The sequence below is a fragment of the Vicugna pacos genome, chromosome 18 (assembly GCF_048564905.1).
Source record: "Vicugna pacos chromosome 18, VicPac4, whole genome shotgun sequence".
Taxonomy (NCBI): Eukaryota; Metazoa; Chordata; class Mammalia; order Artiodactyla; family Camelidae; genus Vicugna; species Vicugna pacos.
This window is the reverse complement of record NC_133004.1, coordinates 39,133,478-39,158,458: the sequence shown is the minus strand read 5'-3', so window position 1 is coordinate 39,158,458 and position 24,981 is coordinate 39,133,478. Positions and strand designations below refer to the sequence as shown.

General features: G+C 46.9%; 1 protein-coding gene and 1 long non-coding RNA gene across 2 annotated transcripts; one reads left to right on the top strand and one right to left on the bottom strand.

The window, feature by feature from the left end:
• Window positions 1–864: 864 nt before the first annotated feature.
• LOC140687133 (uncharacterized) lies at window positions 865–4,812 on the bottom strand. Its single transcript, XR_012061265.1, has 2 exons — window positions 4,563–4,812; window positions 865–1,946 (listed from the first exon to the last, which is right to left on the bottom strand). It is a non-coding gene; the product is annotated as an uncharacterized lncRNA (long non-coding RNA).
• Window positions 1,420–24,518, top strand: FKBP6 (FKBP prolyl isomerase family member 6 (inactive)). Its single transcript, XM_006201380.4, has 9 exons — window positions 1,420–1,529; window positions 1,732–1,849; window positions 2,264–2,353; window positions 3,383–3,585; window positions 4,725–4,844; window positions 10,494–10,688; window positions 10,813–10,922; window positions 12,037–12,129; window positions 24,046–24,518. The coding sequence occupies exons 1-8, from the start codon at window positions 1,473–1,475 to the stop codon at window positions 12,125–12,127; spliced, it is 984 nt and encodes a 327-aa protein (XP_006201442.1). The 5' UTR covers window positions 1,420–1,472; the 3' UTR covers window positions 12,128–12,129; window positions 24,046–24,518.
• The last annotated feature ends 463 nt before the right edge of the window (window positions 24,519–24,981 follow it).

The window sequence follows — 24,981 nt, the reverse complement described above, 5'->3', positions numbered from 1 at the left end:
CCTGCTGTACCAACTAATCTCTGCCCCTTTCCTCCTCCCTTTTCCCAGAAACACCCAGGTGACCTCAAGGTCGCTCAGAATCAGGTGGAAGCTGGGCCACATCACGGGACTGGGGAGGCAGCCTCTACTTGGCCAGCTCCGATAACTGCAATGCTCAGGTGCGCGCCTGGGCCAGGCACGGGGTAGGGGTGGAGACAGGGGACCGGCACCTGCTCCTACCTCACAGGCCCCAGACAGGAACGGACTTGTGCTTTAACACAATTCTTTCTGAACCTCAATCTCTCTCTCTCTTCAGAATTTTGAAGGTATTTTTATTTACCTAGATTTTTAAGTTGACGTATAACTGCTTTAAAGTGCACAAATCTTAACCATACACTTGAGATACAACATATATGTATATATACACACTCACTCTCCAGGTCAAGATGCAGAGGAGCTTCTGGGTTGGTGAATGCATCCCTGTGCTGGGACAGTAGTGCACCCCAGTTCCCCGGGGAAAGAAGCCTCTGAACTCCGGACCCTTCCAGACTTCACCCTGTATACCTCTTCACCTGACTGCTCATCTGTATCCTTTATCAGGAGGGCTTTTTTTTTTTTAATGGAAGTCCTGAGGATTGAACCCAGGACCTCTTGCACTCTAAGCATGGACTACCACTGAGCTATACCCTCCTCTCTTGCATTCTTTATAATAAAGTGGTAAGCATTAAAAAAAAAAAGATACAGAATGTTTCCAGCACCCAGAAGGCTTCCTCATGTGCCCCCCAGCTAGAACCCCTAATAAGGGCAGCTACTATCTTGACTCCTAGCATTGTAGATTAATGTGGCCTGGTTTTGAATTTTAAATAAAAATAATTCAATAGTATGTATTATTTTGCATCCAACTTCTTTTATTCAATATTAATGAATTATGAACATTCTTATTAAAAGAACTTCAAAGGTTTACAAGTTCAATGACGTTTTGCTTTACAGTTAATAAATACTGTAGTCATACCACACTACGCACATCACGAGGTGTGGTGGGAAGTCACTGAATGGAAAAGATAAGAGATGGGAGAGGGTCTCCAGAGTGTTAAGAAATAGGAGCTCTGGACCTGCAGGCCACGACCCCCACAGCCTAAGCACCCATGTCTCTACCCCCCCATCACGTGCCCCACTGCCCGTCCTCACCACCTGCGTGACCGGGTCCTTACGCCTTCGTCACGTGCACCATACACCCCTGCTCCAGCACCCGTCGTGCTCTGCGCGGCCTCACCAGATGCTGGATCAAACTCCATGAGCCCGCGACACCTGCCGGGTTGAGCTCCGAAGCGCCCCGTCGCGCGCCTCGTACTGTTCTGCGCAGACGCGTGCGGGATCCAGCTCGGAGCGCCCCCGCCACGTGCCGCGTCACGTGCCCTGCCGCGCGTCTGCGCATGCGGCCCAGAGCGCCCTGCGCCGGCCTGAGGGCGGTTGGCTGCGGTTGGAGCGCAGTGATGAGCACCTTCTCGCGGCCCCTGAACGGAATGCCACCTTCGGGCACGGACAGCCAGGTACAAAGGGGCCCCCGTGTCGCCACCAGTGGGAGGGTGGTGGGGCCGCGGGGCAGGCGGCACACAGGAACCCGGGAGCCCAGCAAAGGGAGGACGCCTCCACCCAGGTGAGGGCCTGGGCGCTCAGGAGTCAGGAGCCGGGGCCGCCAGAGGCGGGGTGCCGGCCGGGGGCTCTGAGATCTTGTGTTTCATTCCCCACAAGTCTCCGTACCAGCGGTTAAGTCAGAGGATGCTGGACATTTCCGGGGACCGGGGCGTGCTGAAGGACGTCATCCGAGAGGGCGCTGGAGAGCTGGTGACACCCGACGCTTCGGTGCTCGGTAAGGCCTGAGGCCTCAGGCGCCATTTGCCCTCGGGAAGCTGGCGATGCCGAAGTGCTGGTGGTTCCTCGGGCAGCAGGCTTTGCACTGCACTTTACTTTGGGGGGCCACGTTAAAAAAATGAATTTTGTTAGAATTCAGGTTTTTAAGAGAAAGCGAGGGAACCCATTTCCCCTTTGCCTGAGGCCTGTGTGAACAAGGGGCTCTCCGGGGGCCACCAGCCCAGCTCTTGAACCTCAGAGCCAAAGGGCAGGTATCCAAATGTTACATAAATAATTATCCTATCTCTTGGGGTGTGGGGCAGTTTAAGGGCAGCTGGTACTTCCATTATTTTTCTGTGACAGTTAAAGAGATTTGACATGGAGGCATGGGTGTCTTTGGTCCATTTTCCTCACACTGTCTCTTTTGTCCTAGTGAAATATTCTGGATATCTGGAGCACATGGACAAGCCTTTTGATTCTAATTGCTTTAGGAAAACTCTTCGGCTCATGAAACTTGGAGAGGGTGAGTTCAGATAAGGGGCTGGAAAAGAAGCGATTGTTCTCAGGAACTGGTGAGGGCAACGCCTTGGCACTGGAAAACTGCCCAGAGCCCAGATTCTCTGAGTTGGTTTTTCTGAGGTTGGGTTTGGCTAAACCAGCCATATTTTCTCCCACATTCCTCCATGAGACCTAGCTCTTTGGGAAATGGCCTACCTGGCAAGATTATCTTTGCATCCTGACTTTATCGTTGGGTACTGCATTTTTCTTGGTTTGCTTATTGAGTAAACACCTATTGAATGTTTACTGCCCACAATGCATGGTGAAAAGAGAGGTACTCAGTTGATTAGAAGGTCTGGGGTCAGCAGGTGGAGAGTGTAGCTCAGTGGGAGTGCATGCTTAGCCTGCACGAGGCCCTGGATTTAATCCCCAGTACCTTTGTTAAAGAATAAATAAAAGTGAATAAACCTGATTATCTCCCCCCCAAAATTAAAAATAAATGAATAAAAATTAAAAAGATAAGTAAAACTTGAAAAAAGAAAGGTCTAAGGCCAATGTGGTAGAGATTGACACACTTCAGACAGTTAACCTGATGGAATCCCTGGGAGGTATAAGCAGTGTTTTGTGGGAGTATTTAATGAAGGCACGATTAATTCAAACTCGGAAGATCAGGGAAGACTTCATGGAAGAGAGGGCATTTGAAGTGAGCCTTGAAGTTGACTAAGAGTTCACTCAGAGTAGAAGCCAAGCTCCCCTGGGGAAGGAGAACAACGTTGTAGGAAGGAGCTGCATGAACCGAGAGGTAGAGGCCAGAATGCTGCAGAGCCTGGGAAAGTTAGGGTCTGGGAAAGGTGGTGGCAATGAGAAACAAGGCTGAAAAGTGAGTTGGGCCCACAATGCAGAAGGCTTGGGATACCATGCAGAAAGATTTGATTTGAAAGGGGAAGAAATTGATAGCATTGAAAGAGGATATGGGGTAAGCTTCCACCACTTTTTTCTTTCTTTTTTCTTTTTCTTTTTTCTTTCTTTTTTTTTTTTCTTTGGTCCCTTCCAGATATCACACTTTGGGGCATGGAACTGGGCCTTCTGAGCATGCGGAAAGGAGAGCTGGCCAGGTTTCTGTTCACACCGACCTATGCCTATGGGACGCTGGGCTGTCCTCCCCTCATCCCCCCAAACACCACCGTCTTGTTTGAGATCGAGCTCCTTGACTTCCTGGACTCTGCTGAGTCAGACAAGTTTTGTGCCCTTTCAGCCGTAAGTTCTGGGGCACAGGTGTCGGCACTCAGTAGGGAGGAGTTTGTGGTTTTGGTAATTATCTTACCCTCCGCCTGCTGATCCTCCCCCCCGGGTTCCACTGGAGGCTCCTGTGGGGGGAGGGGGTCCCGCCACTTCCTAGCGTGTCTGTCTCAGTAGTGGCTCTTGTGTGTGGGTGCATGTGTAGGCCAAGGGTTTGTTATGGACCAGCAGGTGAACTTGTGTTCTCCCTGAAAGATGGTGAATGTTTGCTTCTCAACACGGTTGGGTTTCCATCAAGTCAAGCATTGAGAGCTCATAATTAGGGCGACCGTGTGATTTATTGTTCAACCCAGGACCCTTGAGTGCGAAGGGAGCTATTAACAGAGTGGGCTACCAGGACATCAGGTGTAAATGGGGACAATCCCAGGCAAACTGGAACAAATGGCCTCTGTCCTCATAACTTAAAAACTGCCTTTTCTCAGCCCACGAAGAGAGGGCTTCTCGCCAGCAGTCATGTGTACTCTTTGTCACACTGTCTCACATTGAGTGTGTGCCTTAGATGTCCCCCCAGTTTTACATCTGTGTATGATGTTCCCCCCAGCTAAAGTGTCATCCCCTCCAGTGAGGGGTCTTTTTCTCATCTTTCCACAAAAGAGGTTCTTGCAGACAACCTGAGTCCCACCTCTTGTGTCCTGATTTAGAATCTTTGGGGGTGGGGCCAGGACACCTGTTAAAAAGGAGGCTCTACTGGTGACTCTAATATGTACCCAGGGTAGCACATCAGGGCCACAAAGGGCAGCAGGGCCCCGGGCAGACCAAGACCTCTCAAATACATGCTGGATAAGTGGGTGTCGTGAGACCTGACTTGTGCTTGTCAAGTTCCATCAGTTTCTAATTCCATGAGAAATTGCTCTTTTAGGGAGCATCTCTAGGACTGAAGGCGTAGGCTTCCTTTCAGCTCTATTGTGTAAAGCAGGGGCGGGAAGGACACCCACCTGCTGTTGGAATCCACACGGGTGACTTCTGCAGAGGCACTTAGCCCACACGCAGCAGTGAACAGAAGTTCCTGATCTGGAGAACTGCTGGCTGTAATGACACTGGCGTTGTGGCCCTGGGGCTTTGTTTCCTTGCTGGGTGTCCTTGTCTTTGATCCTCAGGAGCAACAAGATGAGTTTCCACTTCAGAAGGTCCTAAAAGTGGCAGCTACTGAACGGGAGTTCGGCAACTACCTTTTCCGCCAAAATCGTTTCTATGATGCCAGAGTGAGATACAAACGGGTAAGAATGCTTTTGAAGGATAAGTTTAGACCCCAAAAATTTCCTTATTTAAGAGATCCAGACTTTGTCTCTTTCGCTACTTTTCGTGTGCAACTGTTAAGAAAAATCTCATTTAAAAATCCTGCCAGAGGGCTAGGGACTGGGAGAGGGGCCACAGGGTCTGGGGGAGCCTGGGAATGTTCCATGTTTGGATCTGGATGTGGTCACATGGGTGTGTTCAGGTTGTGAAAATTCATTGAGCTGGACACTTGTTTTTGTACTTACCTGTATGTGTGTATTTCAATGAAAAGATTTTTAAGATTCTCATTCTGGCTTTGGGTCCCCTGCCAACTGAATTCTCCACCCCATTTGTCTTCTTCATACAGTGAAAATTTATCTAACTCTCTCACTGCATTCTCACCAAGCTTCTGATTGTGATTTGGGTTCTTGTGGAGGTCTTACTGGCAGAAATTTGCCATTTGCTTTGTAACGCATTCAGCAACTGTCATGAGCGCATTGTGCCCTTGGTTCTAGAGTTTAGAGTATAGGGACATTCTGATTTGTCTCACTTGCATATTGAGCCTAAACGTTCAGGGTTTGCATTCAGCTGTAAGCCACAGAATCCTGAAAAACAGTACCGCAAATAAACTAGAGGCTTAGTTTTCACTCACACAGAAAGGCAGGCAGTCAAAAGCTGGCATGGCAGTTCCACAAAGCCATCAGATCCAGATTCCAGATGCCCAGATGCCCAGATACCCAGGGTCAGCTGCCCTTAAATGTCTTTGTCTTTTTACTCTCAAGTTGATCAGTCAGCCTGCAGCATCACACAGTCACCTGAGCAGGAAGAAGGGAGGGGAGAAGAGTCCAGCATGTTTGTTAATGTTAAGAGCTTTCCAGAAGTCCCCCCACCCTTCATCTCTTCTTGGGCAGAGCCGTGGTAAATGCACACCCTTAGCTGTACTTGTATAGGGCGCTGGGGGACGTTGTTTCATTAGTACGTTGCTGCATTGACTGAGATGGAGGCTCTGTTAGGAGAGGAGGGAAATAGATGCTGGGTGGGCGGCTGACAGCATCCGCCATGCGGACAAGGCCAGGGTCCTAAGCTTGGAAGGTCCAGGTTTGGGCTTACGATTAGGTTGAATCACGGCCTCTTGAGAACAAGCCTGCTCACTTGGGGGAAAAAAAAACTTTCCCATAAAAAGCCTTACACATCTAAAGGTAGACCTCCCACTAAACAGGTAGCATAACTGAGTGAGGAATTATAGGATACAGTCGCCGTCCCTCAGATTTTGAGGAACAGTATTGTTCTATTCTTGCATTTATAATTGCAACCAAGTCTTTTCATTTGCCTGAAATATCTTTTTCCATTCCCTCACTTTCAGTCTGTGTGCTTCCTTTGCCCTAATGTGGTCTCTGGGAGGCAGCACCTTGCAGGCTCTTGTTTTATTTTCTGATTTGCCACTCTTGTCTTTTTATTGGCACATTTGGTTCATTGACATTTAAAGTAATTATTGATAGATAATGTATTTATTACCATTTTCAACCTTGTTTTCCAGTTGGTTGATTTTGTATTTCTTCTTTGTTCCTTTCTTTTTGTTTTTCCTTTTGTGGTTTGATGGTTTTCTTTTGTATTATGCTTGATTTCTCTTCTTTTTGGTTTTTGTGACTCTATTGTGTTTTTGATTTATGATTATAATTGCTATTAATTCTAATACCATTTACCTTTCTCTTCCTTTATATGTGACCTAATTTTTTTCTCTGTAGAGATTTTAAGGATCTTTTTTCCTCTGGTATTCTTAAATTTTACAGTGCTATTTGTGTGTAATTTTTTTCTAGTTTTATAGAGATATAATTGACATACAGCACTGTGTAAGTTTAAGGTGTACTGCATAGTGATTGACTTAACATATATCATGAAATAATTAGCACAGTAAGTTCAGGGGCACCCATCATCATATAGATACAAAGTTAAAGAAGTAGAAAAGAAATGTATTTTTCCTTGTGATGAGAATTCTTAGGATTTACTCTCTTAACTTTCGTATATAACATAAGCTGTAGTAATTATATTCATCATGCTGTGCATTACATCCTAACACTTATATTATAACTGGAAGTTTGTATGTTTTGACTACCTTCCTCCAACTCCCCCTACCTTGCCTCTGGTAACCACGAATTTGACCTTTTCCTATGAATTTGTTTCTGAAGTATAGTTGACCTACAGCACTATGTTACTTTCTATTACATAACATAGTGATTTGTTATTTCTGTACATTTCAAAATGATCTTGGTAAGCTTAGTTACCGTCAGAATACAAAGATATTATATAGTTATTGACTGTGTTCCCCACACTGCACATTCCGTACCCATGATTCATTTATTTTGCAACTAGAAGTTTGTACCTCTTCGTCTCCCTCATCTTTTTCTCTCCTTCTCCTACCCCTCCCCTCTGGCAACCACATGTTTGCTCTCTGTATCTGTGACTCTGTTTCTGTTGGGTTGTGTTTGTCCATTTGCTTTTCAGATTCTGCATATGTGTGAAGTCATACAGTACCTTTCTTTGTCTTATTTCACTTCACATAATAACTCCCTCGGTCCATCCATGTTGTCACAAATGGCAAGAGTTCGTTTTTTATGGCTGAATAATATTCCATTGTGTGTATATACCCATTTTCTCTATCCATTCAACTATTTTTGGGCACTTAGGTTGCTTCCATATCTTGACTATTGTAAATAATGCTGTTATGAACATTGGGATGCATATATCTTTTCAAATTGGTGTTTTCGTTTTCTTCAGGTCAACACCTAGGAGTGGAATTGCTGGATCATATAGTGGTTCTATTTTTAATTTCATGAGTAACCTCCTTACTGTTTTCCGTAGTGGCTGCACCAATTTACATTCCCACCAACAGTATAGGAGGGTTCCCTTTCTCCAGCTCCTCGGCAACCCTTGTTGTTTGTTGTCTTTTTGATAACAGCCATTCTGACAGGTGTGAGGTGGTATCTCATTGTGGTTTTGATTTGCATTTCCCTGACGATTAGTGATGTTGAGCATCCTTTCATGTGCCTGTTGGCCATCTTCATGTCTTCTTTGGAAAAATGTCTGTTTGGATCTTCTGCCCATTTTTTAATCAGATTATTTGGGTTTTTTGCTGTTGAGTTGTAGTTCTTTATGTATTTTCTATATTGGATGTATTGTTTGCAGATACCTTCTCCTGTTCATTGGCAGCTTTTTCTTTTTGTTGGTAGTTTCCTTTGCTGAGCCAGAGCTTTTTAATTTGATGTAGTCCCATTTGTTTATTTGTGCTCTTGTTTCCCTTGCCTGAAGAGGCATATCCAAAAAGAAGTTACTTAGAGCGATGTGAAAGAATATATTGCCAAGTTTTCTTCTAGAAATTTTATGGTTTCAGGTCATTTTAAATCTTGAATCCATTTTGAATGTTTGTGTATGGTGTGAGAAAGTAGTCCAGTTTGAGTATTTTGCATGTAGCTGTCCAGTTTTCCCAGAACCATGTATTTATTATTGGTGAGATATAACTCACATCCCATAAAGTTCCCACTTAAGTGTACAGGTTAGTGGTGCTAGTATATTCCCAGGGTCGTGTGGCTGTTACCACTGTCTCCTTCCTGAACATCTCATCCAGAAAGAAACCCCATACCCACTAGCAGTTACTCACCGTTCCCTCCCGCGCCCTGGTAATCCCTGTTTTGCTTCCCCTCTTTATGGACTTGCCTGTCTGGGACTTGTCACATAGAGACAATTGTCAGATATGCTGTCCTTTGTGTCTGGCTGCTTTCACTGAGCCAAATGTTTTCAGGGTTCATCCATGTGGTAGCTTGTATTAGCACTTTATTCCTTTTAAAATGTATATATATATTTTTAAATTGTGGTTAAGATACGCATAACATAAAATTTACCATTTTAAGCATTTTTAGGCGTACAATGCTGTGGCATCAAGAACATTCACAACATTGCACAACCATCACCACTACCTATTTCCAGAACTTTTTCATGACTTCAAACTCAAGTTCTTTACCTGTTAAACAGTAGCTCCCCGTTTCCCCTTCCCCCAGCTCCTGGTAGCCTCTGTTCTACTTTCTGTCTCTGTGAACTTGCCTACTGTGGACACTTCAATCGGTGAAATCATGTAGTTTATCCTTTTGTGACTGGCTTCTTTCACTGAGCATAATGTTTTCAAGGTTCATCCATGTTGTAGCAGCTGTCAGCACTTCATTCCTTTTTATGGCTGAATAACACACTGTGTTGTGTGAATCTTGCTGCCGTTTATTTGTTCATCAGTTGGTGGACATTTGGGCTGTTTCCACTTTGGGGCTGTTGTGAGTTAGCATAATGTTGCTATGAACATTTGTGTACAAGTTTTTCTGTGTAGACTTAGTTTTCTGTTTTCTTAGGGATGTACCTAGAAGTGCGATTTCTGGGTCATATTTCCATGATGACTGCAACTTCTCACATTCCTACCAGCAGTACGCGGATTCCAGTTCCTCCACATCCTCACCAACGCTTATTTTCCATTTTTAAAAAATTATCCTAGCGGGTGTGAAGTGATATCTCATTGTGATTTTGATTTTGCATTTTTCTGATGACTGATGATGTTGAATGTCTTTTCATGTGTTTATTTGCCATTTGTATACCTTCTTTGCAGAAATGTTTATTCAAACCCTTTGCCCACTTTTAATTTGGTTCTTTATTGTTGAATTGTAAAAATTCCTTATGGATTCTAGACCTTATCAAATATGATCTGCAAACATTTGTGCTTTGGGTGTCATAATTAATCTGAGGCCACAGAGATTTACACCTGTGTTTTCTTCTAAGCATCTTACAGGTGAGCTCTTATGTTTAAATCTGTGGTCCATTTTGAGTTAATTTTTGTAAGTTGTATGAGGTAGGAATCCAACATCATTCTTTCTCATGTTGACATCCATTTATTGAGGTACCATTGGTTGAAAAGGCTACTCCTCCATCAAGCGGTGTCGGCACCCTGTTGAAAATGAGTTGGCTCTAGATGTGTGGGCTTGTTTCTGGACCCTCAGCCTGCGTTGTAGGGTCTGTCCCACTCATCCACGTATGTGACCTTATGGGAACCACACTGGCTTGGTAGTAAGTTTTGAAATTAGAAAATGTGAGTCTTCCAACCTTGTTCTCTCCCTCTCTCTTTTTTTAAAAATGTTGTTTTGGCTGTTTGGGGTCCCTCGAATTTCCATATGAATTTTCAAATCAGCCTGACCATTTTTGTAAAAAATGGCTGTTGAAGTTTTGGTAGTGGTTGCACTGAAAGTATAGATCAGTTTGGGGTATCTTAACAATATTAATCTTCTGATCCATGAACATGAGCTATCTTTCCATTTATTTAGGTCTTCTTTAATTTCTTTCAACAAAGTTTTTTAGTTTTCAGCCTATTAGTCTTGCACTTTGGATTTATTGCCCTTTTATTCTTTTGATGCTGTTATAAAGGGAGTTACTTTCTTTATTTCGTTTTTGGATTGTTTAGTGCCAGAGTAAAGAAATACAACTAACTCTAATATATTGATCGTGTGCCCTGCAACTTTGCTGAACTCATTTCAGCTCTAATAGTCTTTGGCATGTGTGTGGATTCTTAGCATTTTCTCTACATAAGACCACCTCCTCCTGACCCCCTGTCTTCCCCTCCATAGGCCTTGGTGCTTCTCCGCCGGCGGTCAGCCTCCTCTGAGGAGCAGCACCTGGTGGAGACCGCCACGCTCCTTGTTCTCCTTAACCTGTCCTTTACATACCTGAAGCTGGAGCGACCCACCACGGCCCTGCGCTATGGAGAGCAAGCTCTGGTCATTGACCAGAAGAATGCCAAGGCCCTCTTCCGGTGTGGACAGGTGAGTGGGAGGGCAGGGACTTGGGAGTGAATGCCCAAGGAAAGGCAGCAGTGGTGTCCACCTTGGGCACTGTGAAAGTGCTGTCTTCCCTAAAGGGTGCTTTTAAAATTCTGTCCTTTGACAGGCCTGTCTCCTCATGACTGAGTATCAGAAGGCCCGGGATTTTCTAGTCCGAGCCCAGAAGGAACAGCCCTTCAATCATGACATCAACAACGAGCTGAAGAAACTGGCCAGGTACGACCTCTATTTGCCGGAGCGCACACAGACAAGGCACTGTATGATGTGGCTGTCGTTCTGGCCTGGCCAGTCGGGTAGATGACGGGGCGATGTTGCCCTCACGTGTTAGGAGGCAGCGCCCCCTAGTGCCAACTTTATGAAGTGCTCACTGCTCGAAACCTGCAGCTCCCCAAGGAGGCAGGACCACACCTGTCTGGACCATTGCCCACCTCCTTGTCCTCCGCACTGGTCAGCACCCTGAAGAGGTGGTCAGTGTGGCTTTTTAGAAAGGACGATGTTCTTCAGATACTCTTCCCTACTTGCCACCAACCGGGAACTGCTGCTGTCACTGGACCTCAGGAAGCAGTCTTACAGATGCTGATTTGATCTGAACTGGGCCTTTCAGGTCTGAGTCAGACCCTTAGGGTGACTCTCTTGTTACCCAAGTGATTGTTATACCAATTTTTCAGTAATGTAACTTTTTCTGATTATAGAAATTATATGTTCATTGTAGAAAACTTTGAAAATATTGACATATAATAATTATCATCCATAACTCCATCACCTCATATTATAGCCACTGTTGGTTTTCTTAGGTGTTCTTTTGTCCCTCTGTATTGGTGAGATTCTCTACTCCTGTTAACGTTTTTAAACGTTTAATCCAAATTGCTAGTCAAAGCTTTTTTGACATTAAAAAAAAAGTCTGAGATGTATGTACCTCTTATATTTGGATCTGATTGTTGCATTTCAGGTCTTTAAGGCTTTCTGGCCATTTCCTTTCTGGTATTTGTAAATATCCTGTCAAGTTAGATGTAGAAATTTTGGAATCTGACCATTCTTTAGCAAGAAAAATCTCAAGATAAGTTAGAGGCTGCTGAGTGTGAGGAGTCACTCGGTGAGACTCGGCCTGCAGCCTCGCCGACGGTGGCTCCAGGCATTCCAGGCCGCCGTCTTTTCAGACCGTGGGCTTTTTGTCCGAGGGTTTCTCCACTCCAGCCCCATCTCCAGCATTGCTTCCATCCCCTCCCAGTTCGGTTCCAGCGTTCCTGGACCTAAGCAGAGAGTCCAGCCACCAGATGTCACCTCCTACAAAGACAGACCTTCTCTCACTGCTGTCTGTTTCTCCCTGCAGCTACTACAGGGACTACACAGACAAAGAGAAAGAAATGTGTCACCGAATGTTTGCTCCTTGTGCTAATGGCTCTGCAGTAGGAGAAAATTAAAGGTAAGCAAAGGACTAAAGCATAAAATCTTCAGGATTTTGTCTAGTACAGATCTTCCTGTGACGGTGGGGTTAAGTCCCACTAAACCCATCATAAGTTGACAATATTGTCTGTCAGAAATACATTTAATACATCTGACCTCCTAGAACATGGTAACATAGCCTCGCCCACATCAGACGTGCTCAGAACGCTCTCATGAGTCTACAGTTGGGCCACATTGTCTCACAGAAAGGCTGTTTTATCATGAAGCATTGACTGTCTCATGTAATTTACTGAATACTGTCCTGGAGGTGAAACAGAGGCTGTGCAGGTTGAAAAGGGATGTAGGTGTATTCGTGGTTCACCTTGCAGTGGGGTTCTCCTGGGAGCTCCCGCTCGCTGCCCAGTGTCATGAGAGCATACGGGACCATGGATTGTTCGGCCAGGCAAAGACCAAATTCGAAATTTGAAGTAGAGTTTCTATTGAATGCATGCCACTTTCGCACCATCAAGTGGAGAAGTCGTAAGTCGAGTCATCATGAGCCGGGGCCATCTGTGGGAGGGATGTGCCAGTGAGGACTGGCTGTCTGCAATGGGAGAGAAGTTCCTTTTTGAAGGTGATGAGATGGCTGTGGGGCAGGAGGAAGGCACTCACTGGGGGTCTTGGCACAGAGGAGACCCCAGAGAGGATCGGTAAGTCCATCCAGCGCTGGGTGATAAATTCACAGGTTTGGGAAGCCTTAAGCTTTAAGATGAAAACAAAGGTGTGTTCATGTTGTATGCATCCTCCCACCCCCGCCACAGTAGCTTGAAACGTGAAACTGAGTGTTGTCATTAATGTGATGATTTATTTGGATGTCGAAGATAATGCTTTTCTTAGTCTGGTTTTTCCTGAAAGCCTCCAACCTCACTTTCCTCTGGTAAAGAGGACATGATGTTGGGGGCGGGGGATGGGCAGAGACTCTTAAACTGCTTACTCTTGGAATTAGAGATGTGGGGGTGAGACCAGCAGGGAGCAGAAGCCTCCGTCCCCCCTGCCGCACACGCCCACCCCGTGATCCAGCGGCACAGGGTTCTGGTTTCCCCACATGACGTAACCCCCTAGTCTGGTTTACCATGACTTCAGAAAACTGATGGAAACAAAATCACCTGCCTTAAACACCTGCTTAGCCGGGGAGATAACTCTGCTCTCTTGAGAGAAGTTAAACAAGGGACAATAAGAAAACAGCTGCTGAGCGGGCTCGTGGTGATAAATCTCTCCTTTGTTGCTTCCCACGTCTCCCTGCAAAAGGCTGGAGAGCAGACGGCAGTGAAAAGGCCCATTCATCCCCGCCGCCTTCACAGTGATCTGTAAACCCCTGTCCCTGCCCCGTCGGAAACAGCCAGTTGGTATCAGAAGTAAACGTTGCCATCATCGCTGGCCGTGACCCTGCGACCCTGGCCTTCAGGTCTTGCGGGGATGTCGGCGCGTTTGCAAGTCTCCTGAGCTGAGACGTGACCCAGAGGACTTTCCTCTTTTGGTGGCTGTCAGAGTCCAGGAGAAAGGGAGGCCTGGCGGCTCCTGGGCAGACGTTGTGGACTGTGACCCGGCAGGGCCTGCTGCTTAGTGAAGAGCCAGTTCTTCACGGGTCCGTCCTAGAAGCGGATCTTGGAAATCCCAGCAGGGCGACAAGTTTCCTTTCCGTTGTCCTCACCGCCCAGCCTTCTGAGTCCGCTGGGTCTGGCAGGCGTTCTGGAGCCCCAGATTTTTAGATGGTTTCCCGGGTATTCCTAAGTCTCGAGTTTGTCCCGTCACCAGCAGTGATTGTGTTGGGGTCTGAAGTGGCCACGACGTCAGACTCCCGCTGCTGCTGAGGTGGTGACGCGTTCTGGCTTTTGCGTCGTTGGTGGTCTCTCTGCACCCCTTTTCTTCTGTTGTTCCTGAGCCTGGTTAGTCATTCAAAATGTCTAGGCTTTTAGATTATGTTGCCAACCTAGTTTTGACTAAGATTATTTAAAATGTGTTCTTGTCTTCTGAGATGTTAGGTGTTACTGGCTTATCTCAGCCTTCTGAGATGTTAGGTAGTTCTGGTGGGATGGAGTTGTCTGAGTTATACTCTCTAAGCCTCTGGTTACAGTAGACTGACTGCCTTGAGCTCAGAGACTATGTCTTTCTCATCCTTGTACTTCCTAGCATCTGGAACCATGCCTGGCCTGTGACTGCCTCTCAGTAAGTGTGGGTTGGACCAAGTATGAAATCACTGCAGGACTCGTGTTATTGTCAGGAACAGAACTGCATCTTTAGCTCACGTCTGCTAGAAAAGAGGCTTACAGAGGGGGTCCTGGGGGAGCTCACAGAATCAGGGGAGGAGCTGAATGGCCAGTACCTCAGGGAGTGGGTCTCCTCTCTGCTTCCTTCTGTCCCGTCATAAGGAGTGCCAGGCCATCCGTGTACGCACAGCCCCTCTGAGGGAGGGCTCTTCCTTACCCGACGCCTCCCTCCTCTTCCTGAACCAACGATAGCTCCGGTTTGAAAAATCCCGAAGCAAGGCTCTGGCCTGGTTTAGGGTGTGTGGAGTGCCTGTAATCACATCACTTCATCCACAAATATTTGGCCTGTGGATCTCTGAATGATAAGGACCGTTCTTGCACATTTTCTTTTATTCTCTGAAATGTTTATTTTTCTGTTCATTTGCTTTGACGTTTTTCTTTTCCATGTTGCAGACTTCCCACAAATGGTTGGTGTTTCTTGGTTGTCCTGTCACATTTAAGAATGAAGCAGTAAAAGAAATTAACCAGGAGCTCTGTCTGCCTGGGCAGAGCTTCTTTTTTTTTAACTTTTTTTTTTAATTTATAATCATTTTACAATGTTGTGTCCTGGACAGAGCTTCTTGACTCATTCTTCTAAAGGTTGAACAGGTGGGGGCAACCAAAATGCTTTGGAACCCTTAAATGCCAGAGGTGGGGGCTCTGTGTTGAGTACCAACTCCTATGCTAGTGTCCCAGATTTTCCTCAGGTGGATTTTTTTCCCCTAAGATAGTGGGTAAAGGTGCTGTATTATTTTACTCTGTGTATCCCCAATTTCTTAGTGAAGTTGAGCATCTTCTTGTGTATTTATTGGCCCTCTGTTCTTTATGCAAATTGCTGTCGATATCTTTTGCTCACTCTTCTTTTGGGTCTTTGTTGTTTTGTAAGAACACTTTTTCTTTTTTTTGGAGAGGGGAGTAATTAGGTTTATTTCATTTATTTTTAACAGAGGTACTGGGGATTGAACCCAGGACTTCATGCATGCTAAGCATGCACTCTACCACTGAGCTATACCTTCCCCTCAAGAACCCTTTTTCATGTGAAGGATGTTAATGTCTGTTAGGAAAGTTCAAGTATGTTCTTCTAGTTGTTTAGGGTATTTATACAGTTGCATGTATCGCTGTGTCCTGTAAGGTCTCTGGAATTCAGGTTGGTCTGGCGTTTGACCTGTGGGAGTAAGCAGAGGTCTGTAATGAGTAAGCGGGAGCGCTTGGGATGTAAAAGGTTTCTGAAGAGTTCTTCCTAGAGTCTGAGCATCATTCCATGTCTCTAGTGCTTCATAATGACCGTAAACCTATTTAATTGTCACAACATTTTTCTGAGGGAGAAATTATCCCCATTTTACAGGTTGGGAAAGGAAGAAAGCTCAGAGAATTAGACCCTTTCCCTGTGGAGGTCTTTGTGCATTTGTGTAAATGACTGACCGTTTTCATTTGATTTGAATTGTTGGGGGGTGGTAAGAACACCTGCTTGGTGTGCTCAGTGCCTCCATTAAGAGGTGAAAAACACACCAGAAGTTGACGCACTGTAACTGACTGTACTTAAATTTTTTAAAAAGTGAAAAAAGAAAAGTAAACCCCAGACGGTATCTGAGGCTTTAACCATATTCAGCTCCTTTCTTTAGTTGGAGCGTTAGCCCTGGTTGCCTGTGGATTTTTTATTCCTTTCTTAGGTGTTTAGGAATTTCCTCTCTCTTCCCTGCTTCCCACGCTTAGGAGAAGCTGAAACCTTTGAGCTACAGAATTAAGAGGATCAAGCCATGTTGCTTGGCTAGCCTCAGGGAAAGAGGATCTTAACACTTTTTAAAAAATGTTTTCTGGGGGGTCAGAGCAGCTCCCAGGAAACTCAGGTGGAGGTAGAGGCCAGGCTGTGGCGGTCCCACTCCTGTTGAGGTCCTGTGATTCATTCAGTCCTGGACCAGAGAGTTGCCCAGAGTGAGTGCCGGTGCTGCGGGTCCCGCAGGGCTCAGTGCTGATGCGAGACTAGAGGGGTCGCCTGGGGTCAGGGGCTCCCTGTTTGCAAAATAGCCTTCCTGTGTCCAGCCTGGGCTGGTCGGTTGCCAGGAAACCCTAGGAGCAGATCATCGTCTCTCGCAGTATGTGACCAGATCTAGCAGAGAATCTGTTTGATCCCCTTCTTCCCAAAGGGATTAAGGAGAAGCTCTCAATCTGCTGTTGAGTCTGTAAAGGTATTTCATGCCTCCGGCTAGACTCATCTGAGTCCTGAATAAATAATCCGTTGTTTAAACGTAGTTTTGTAATTTCACTTTACTAATTCTGACTTTCTTTCCCTGCATCTCCCCTTTTTTCCCCTCCAAATGGAGGTGTGTTTCCTCAAGGGTAACGGGGCCAGGAGGGCGTCCTCTTGTCAGCTGAGGGCCGTGTTGTTTCCCAGGCAAATCATTAGACACAGTCTCTTGATCTTCAGGAAATCTGTGAAATGCCTTTTCTCCCAGATAGGAGGTGTCAGTGAAGTCATTCCTTTGTTGTGTGACTATAAATAACCCCACTTTTCATGGCACCTTTTCACCATACCCCTTCCTGGGAAACGTTTCCGCTGGTAGAGTTTCTTTGGCCCCTTCATCTCCGCATCCTGTCTTGGCAGCGGTAATGGGCCCCACGCCTGCTTCCTACTAGGATTTACTTTAGTGGATTCTGTGCTCTAGTGGCTGAGGTATCACTGAGGGTCACTAAAGTAAATTTCAGGAGCTAACTAGGTTCCTTTTTCTAATTTTCAAAATCCATGATTATTGAAATGCCCTTTACCTTTCATTATGGGGTGGAAAAATAGGAAATCTGGATTCTCAGTCTTCACTTGCTTTCTGTGGCATCAGCAAAGTCATTTAACCCCTTGGGCTTCAGTCTCATCGTCTGTAGGATGAAGTGATCAGATTTTTGAGGTCACTGTGCACCTCCTTAGGTCCCGTCAGATGTTGGTAAATGTTTTAAATTTCGTGGATTCATACTTGGATGCCTAAGCCCTGTCTCCAGGCATCTGTAATCTCAGGCACCAACTTAGATAAATAAGGATACAGGCAAATTGTGAAAGAAGGGAGCTTGGGCAGTAAGGAATTAACAACGAGTGAGTGTCTAAGTGCCTTGAGACCCTTGAGGGAGAAGAAGATGAGGCTGGGCCTGGTTCTCCTGACTGCCCTCTGAGGGCTTTGCTGGAGCTGTCACAGGCCCAGGGTGAAGCCAGGTGAACGCAGATGAGTCTAAGGGTTTCAAGAACCCAGAGAAGGGTTTTCAGATCTGATAGACAAAGGAGGTGACTAGCCATGAGCACAGATCATCTCTGGCACAGAGGACAAGTGTGTCCACAAGGATGTGGTCTGTCTGGCTGCTGTGACAGCATCCCCACCACCATTGTCACAGTCCGAACAGGAAAGGCTGTGACAGACAGATGCAGACGTTTGCTCTGTAATTCCCTGGGGCAGCCTGATATGTCACAGGGCTTGGTGGTGGTGACGACTTGTGAGCTGAATGTGACAGTCGCGAGTGTAAGAAAATCGCTCTGTGCTGGATTCCTGTTGCTGCTGTAACAAATGGCCCGTAGAGGCTGCTTGCATTCCTTGGCTAGTGGCTCCTTCCTTCAACTTCAAAGCCAGTAGCATAGCATCTTCAGACTACCACCCCCTTCCCACCCTGGTCAGTATCTCTCTCTCAGCCCCTCCCTCCCCTCTGCTTCACTGTAGTCACATTTCTTCTCTGACTCTGACCTTCTGTCTCCCTCAGCAGCCTTCTGAATGTACTGGGCCCACCCAGATAATCCAGGATAATCTCCCATCTCAGTACTCTTAATCTAATCACAAACTCCCTTTTGCCCCGTTTGGTAACATAGTGGCTAGTTCTGTGAATTAAGGGGTGGACATCTTTGGGGGCCATTATTCTGTGTGTCACACCCTCTTATATGGCAGCATCTACTAGGAACTACAGATTTCCTTTTAAAGGTAACCTAGAACCATACATCCTACGTTTTCTCTACCTAATCCCTTCTATCCCAAATGAGATCATCATAACAGCCTTCGCTGGAGCGTTTCCTCTTGTAGCAATCCCTGTGGTGGCTGGGGGAATAATGGTGTAAGGGGAGAGGACTATAACCAAGAGACAGTCCCAGCCGACCTCTCAGCCAGCAGATGAGAGCCTGAGCGCAGACGTGGGGACAAGGAGGAGGAGGGAGAACATCAGGGACTGTTTCAGGTGGCACAGTCACACGATTTGCTGTTGGGATGGGGGAAAGAATCAAGAATGAACTTCAGATTTCCAGCTGTGATTGCTGGGTCCCTGGAGGTATTTCCGACTGAAGGAAGCTTGGGGCAGGTGTTATTAGCTTGGGCCTAAGGAGCTTGAGGTGCGGGTAGGACATCCGGGTGGAGGTGACTAGCAGACAGTTGATTGTGAGTCTGGGGGTCAGAGAAGAAGCCTGGCTGGAGAGTGTGTGGTGGCCACAAGTATACGCAGGGCAGTGAAATCCAGGCATGTGATGAGGTCATCCAGGAGGGTGTATAGAAAGAGGAAGGTGGGGGGCCAAGGATGGACCCTGGGAACACCAACATGGAACCAGGAGAAGGAATGGGAGGTTTAATTGGGGGTCTCCGGTGGGCTTGAGGGATGCATGAACCCCTGAACAGTTGTGCACACACCCATTCCATGGCTGCCACCACTTCTCAGTAGGGTCTCTGACACCAGAAAAGGTTAAAACATTTTTTTAATGAACACCCTCTAGAGGGTTGAATTTCATAGAGTAACTAGGAGTGTCAAACCCAGCAGCACAGAGGACTCAAAAGACAAGGACTGAGGGACATTCGGTGGACTTGCCAGCGTGCTGCGGCCGCGGTGGAGCCATGGGAACCCGGGTGCTGCCACCCGCCCATGTGTGGCATGAGCAGGAGGTGGGAGAGGAGGGAGCGTGAGCCAGTGCTGCAGGGTCAGCGCCTTGACAGCCCGCAGGGCTGTTACAGCCTAGCTTCCCGGGCTCCCTCCCCGGAGGTTCCGATTCAGCTGAGAATTTGTACTTCTGAGCAGCTCCCAGGTGACATGGTCCAGCTGGTCTGTGGACCGCAGTGGGGTGGACGGCTTTCTCAAGGTGTTCTCGTCAGAGGAGGCGGCGAGTGGCTGAGTGGTCATTAGAACAATAACGTGTTGAGTGACATAAACCTTTTTTTGAAGCGAGGGTGGCGGTCGGGTGGCACTCTTGCCCCCTCTTCAATCAGGTATCCTGCTGCCTTCCCTGCGGCACAGTGGCAGCTGACAACCGTGAGCTCTGACAGTTGTCCTCGGAGGAAGTGTGGGAGGGCTGTGCTGTGAGTCCTGACCCACCCCCAAGTCGGGGAAGGGGCCTAGCGTGCTCTCTGGTTCAATTTAAACCCAGAAAGTGTACGTTTCAGGGGACCACTTAGAAAGCTTGATGTGTGTTCGCATTAGGTAGGGATGGATGCCTGACTCATGCCAGCAGCAAGAAGAAATAGAGGGATGTAGCCAAGGGAGGGAGCCGCTTGCTGGCCCGGAGGACCAGCAGGGAAGCCCAGGGGACTGCAGCAGGAAGAGTCAGTGTGGAACAGGCCACCAGAGAACCCAGGGCCAAGGTGGGGCCAGGCGGGTGAAGGTGGGTGCAGCAGTGAGAGCTGGCTTTGCACGGCTGCCAGGCAGGGTGGCAGGAGCAGGAGGGGCAGGATGGAGGACACAGCCAGCAGGGGGTGGTGGGGGCCAGAACATCACATCGTGTAGTGTGGGGGAGCTCAGGCTGCTTGTAAGATTCTTCTCACTCAGTTGGATATTTGAGATACCTAGACTAGGTTCTTCTGATTGACTGAGTAACATTTTGAGAAAAAGAACCAGTTAAATGGCTTCAAGGAGGGTCTCTGAATCTGCACCTTTATGTGTAACTTTTGTGCATCTTCTGAAGAGGGACCTACAGCTTTCATCAGTTTTTTCAAATGGCTCTGTGACCATAAAAGGTGAAGGCTCGCTGTTCTTGAGCCTTCTCACAGATGCTGTTCACGTCTGTCCCCTTACTCTGGTTCACTGTTGTGGGATGAGAGGGCATAGGACAGGGCTGCGGGACAGGCAGGGCTGGTACCCGATGCCGTGGGAACTCCAGTTTCCCTGCCCTGATTCTCAGCTCTTTGTCCTCAGATTTCCAACACAAACGTCCCGGGCTCTGCAGCCTCTGGCTCCTGGCTCCAGGATTACATCACTTCTCTGCCTTCTCAGTTACATTTTCACACTCCTCTTTGATTACTGCACATTATTTTGTGCAGCTATAGTGGACCCTGATCGTATCATTGCTTGAGTTTCTGTTTCACAGCGACTGTGCCCTTTCCCCAGGCCGGGAGTTTACTCTCCTCAGAAGCAGCTTGTTTCATATTAATATATTCAGCAGGAGTCCACCCTGCTGGACCTTTGTCTGTGCTCCTTGCCTGAGTCTGACTTCTTGTGTCTTTGTCAGTCCCCGGGCTGGTCTTTCCGTGGGCCCTGGTGACATGGTGTCTTTTCTCTCTGTCTTTGCCCTCTGGTATGCTCTGAGTATTGGCTTTTTAAAATGAAATGGGAACTTTGCTACTTTGATACATTTTTATTTATGCTAAAGTGTTCCTTTTTATTGGTTTCAATTTGAAAATTCAGCTAATGAGCCTCATAAAATCCCAGTGTCTGATCCAGAGGTTTTCTCCACCAGTCTGCATTTTCGGGAACATGTCTGTGCTGAGTGAATACTGATTACAGTGTTTATTTCTACAGTCTTTCATGGGGCACAGACTAGATTGAAACAGTTTTTTTTTTCACTTGATGATTGAATTTTTATTATGGACATTTTCAAACCTATTCAAAAGTAGAAAGAATAGCATGACAGTCTGCTAATCATCATGTTCTTAGCAGGGATGGATGGATGGACAATGGATGGATGGATGGGAGCTGACATAGTTGTCCCCATACCTGAGTTTTCCATGCTGTTTATTTAACTGTTGTGTCACTGGGTGGTAGTATGTGTATCTTCAACAGAACCGGGAATCACTACATTGACCTCTCAGGTGCCTGTACCACTTGCCATCCCCTTTGATAGTGTCTGAGATTCCATTCCATAGCTTTGCCATCACTTGTATGGTTAGAGGTCTTCATATTTGCCAGTTTGGTGCATCTGAAGTGGGATCTGCCCCCTGATCAGGTATCTTTTCACATGTTTGCAAGTCATATGTTCTTTCTATAAATTGTCTGTTTTGTTTCTCTCTAACCAAAAGCTTTCTGAATTTTTCAGTTTTTTGATAGCTTTTAGTTATGTCATTTCCTTCCCTGGATATTCTAGGCATGTGCTCATTATGTACAAGTAATGGTAAACTTGTCCTTCTGCCATCTACGGCTCTTCTTTTTTTTTTTTTCTTTTTTTTTTTTTTTGGTGGAGGGAGATAATTAGATTGATTTACTTATTTTAATGGAGGTACTGGGGATTGAACCCAGGACCTCGTGCATGCTAAGCACGCGCTCTACCACTGAGCTATACGGCCCCCTTACTGTCTTCCGAGCCCACCTAACTACGGGGGCTGAGTACTTCTAGAACAGTGTTAAATGGTGGTGAGGACTCTGAGTACCCGTGTCTTTCACAACTAGCAGTTGGAACTGTTGCTTCTACACTGTTAAGCATGAGGTTGAAAGAGATTCTTCTTTTTGTAACATTAGGGAAATGTTTTTAAACTAAAGGCTTTTATCAGGAATGATTGTTATCAAATGCCTTCCTGTCAAAAAGATAGGCTTTTTTTTTTCACTTTTTGACCTATTGTTACAGTTTATAACGTTGAATCTTTGTGGCAGGATAGAAATATTGTGCATTTTTAATTGGTTGCTTTGGGAGAGTGGCGGAGTTCCTCTTACACAAAAGAACGTTTCCTTCCCTAAGAAAATAATGGGGCATTTTTGTAATGGAAGACCTTCAAATGGAGTAGGGAAATTTGAGGCAGAAGGAAACTAAATTTGTTCTTCATCATAGGTTAGCAGGAATTTTTTTGTTTTCCTTAGGTTACCTGATGCTTGAGAGGGAAGAGTTTGTGGGGGGACCTTTGGACTTGGGAGAAAGCAAAAGGAGAGCCCCAGAGCCCCAGGAGGAGAGCAGGGGGCTCCCAGCTGGCAGGCAGAGGCGGTACCTACCAAGTTCAAGTCCTTAGGGTACTCAGGGTACTTCTGTTTCTGTTGAAGGGATTTCAGGAGGTGAGGTTACCAGTGGAAGGGGCCTCAGTGCACCTTTCTGATGTTTTAATTTGCTTTTCCTTGGTTACTAATGACTGGTCAGCATCTTCTCATTTGTTTCTTTGCCTTTCCCTTTCTCAATTGAGAAGAACTGTCTTGTTTCCTTCTAGTGCTTTTACCATTTATAATTGGCTGGACAAAGAGTTGAATTCTGTGTAAAGCAGAGCCACTCCTCACTTCAACAGTATGGCGAGTCTTGCACGTGTGTGTAGGAGAGGTGGCACTAGCGATGGAATAATTGAATCCGGCCTCATCAGTGCCCCCCCAGGCCTCCCTCTCTCCTCACTGACTCAGGCCTGGTTCGCTGTCAGTCCTGGGCCTGAGCACTTTGGGCGCTGTTGGTACTCAAGCTGGATGGCAGTTACAGGTGACCAGAGGGCACGTCCGGTTGGTTTTGGCCCCAGGGCTGGACATTTCTCAGTGTGGTTGCATCACAGAGTATCACAAGATCCCATTGTTTCTCCATGACTTTGCTTGGGCTTGGATACACGCAAGCATGGCCCAGACAGCTGCTCACACCGTGACAGGAGGCTGGGATGGCGCATCCAGCCAGCACCCACCCGTGTGTGGCATTTTACGTGGCCCTGGGGCCAGCGTTCCGCTCTGGGGAGCTGGGGAGGAGGGGTGGTGGGCCAGGCAGGGACTGCAGAACCATCGACCATTGTACTGGCTTTCCTTGTGTCCCCTCCTCCAGACAGTGTCACATTGGTCCTGTAACAGCTCAGTGAAGTACATAGAATCAGGCATGTGTTACAGGTGAGGAAACAGGAGGTGTGACTTACCCAGGATCACAGAGCCGGAAATAGTGGAACCCAGGAGTCAAGTCCAGTCTCCTGGCTGCAGATAAACTGCCACCCTGCGTTTCTGCCATCAGCGCGCAGAGGTGCGTGGTGTGAAGCTGGCAGTCCTGTGGCGCTGCCCAGGCGAGGCCTGTCCAGCCTTCCTGTCTGGTCGCATCCTGTGTGGCTCGTGCTGCTCAGTGTGGCACAGATCTTTCGTGTGCTCCATTGAGAAGCAGCTGCCTGTGTGTTTGGCTCTTCGGGGCATTTTCCACGTCTCTAAACAGCTGAGAAAGTGTAAGTCCTGGTAGAGCAGTTGAGCAAGACTAATGAGTAAAGCTCTGCCAGCATTCGGGAGTTGGTTATTTATTTGGGATCTCATCTGAAAAGTGAAGTCAAACTGGATGTTCCTAGGGTCCCTTCTGTTCTGATTTTCTGAGACTGCATCCCACGTTCTTGACTTGAAGTTTCAAAGCCACCATATTAATTGGTCACCATTTCTCAGAACCCACCCCGTGCAGCGATGGCATCTGTCCCTGACTCCCCTTGGACCCGTCACCACAGACCTGGGATGGGCTTTGACTCCCTCTGGGATGTCCGAGTCCTGTTGTATTTCTAACTGCTGTGTTTGATTCCTAGATCCTCCGCTAACTACAAGCAAGAGAATCGAGGCTGCCAGGAGTTCTCCATCGTTATAGGGGTGTGGAGGGGGCTTTTTGGAAAGAACTCCCCAGGGCAGACTGTGTGGCGGCGACCTGCTTGGAAGAGGGGCTGGGATTCCACAGCCTGAGGCTGCTGTCTCACCTCTGAGTGACACCAGAGTGTCTTCACAGGCGATGTTTTCTGTTTTTAAGTTTTCAGACAGAGGAGGGGAAAGGGTAGCTACTGACGAGTAGAAAAATGCGTTTTTTGAGATAGTTTCTTGTTTTTTTCCACTTTTAAAATAGCCTTGGCTTTTCTCCCAATCCCAACCCCCTTCCCACTGCTAATGTCCTGGGTAAATACAAAGAGAGATCTCTGTGTATTTTATAGGGTTCCCTGCTTTGAAGGGAGAGAATTATGTTACAGATGTTTTTGTTGTAAGTAAGTAAAACACTTCCTTGTCCTTGCAAGATCCAGTGTAAGTTAATTGTGCAAATTCCCCTAAATTTGTAAAGTCAGTAGGTAGAGTAGAGGGACCAGTCGGATCAGCGCGAGTGGGAGTTGGGTTCGTCTTCTGGAGCCAGAGCAGCTCTTGTTGACTGACCTCACAGTAAAACGCTTGTGCATTTGGACTGGGGTTCCCCTGAAACCTCCCTTCTGTGGGGAGCTGTTTTGAGACAGTTAATTGGAAACCTTGGAGCCAGTCAGTGCTCCTGTACTCTGTACTCCTCGGGTCTTGCAAAATGTGTGTCGTGAGTGTCGTGGAGCCAGCCTCCCCGTGGCGTCTTGGACAGTGTGGTGCTGGGTGATGACAGCCACCACCTGAGGGGCCCCTGGGGCCTCACAGCATCCCTGCAGCTCATTCCTGGCACAACTCTGGTAGGTGAGGGAGGGAGGGGGGCTCCCTCACTTACCCGGGAAGGAAGAGGCTGG

What these genes read in the sequence shown, in the direction of transcription:
- FKBP6 (XM_006201380.4), top strand. Translation starts at nt 1,473, where the DNA reads ATGAGCACCTTCTCGCGGCCCCTGAACGGAATGCCACCTTCGGGCACG. An exon ending in CTTCGGGCACGGACAGCCAG is followed by an intron (nt 1,530 to 1,731) that starts GTACAAAGGGGC and finishes ATTCCCCACAAG; the next exon opens with TCTCCGTACCAGCGGTTAAG. An exon ending in CCAGAGTGAGATACAAACGG is followed by an intron (nt 4,845 to 10,493) that starts GTAAGAATGCTT and finishes TCCCCTCCATAG; the next exon opens with GCCTTGGTGCTTCTCCGCCG.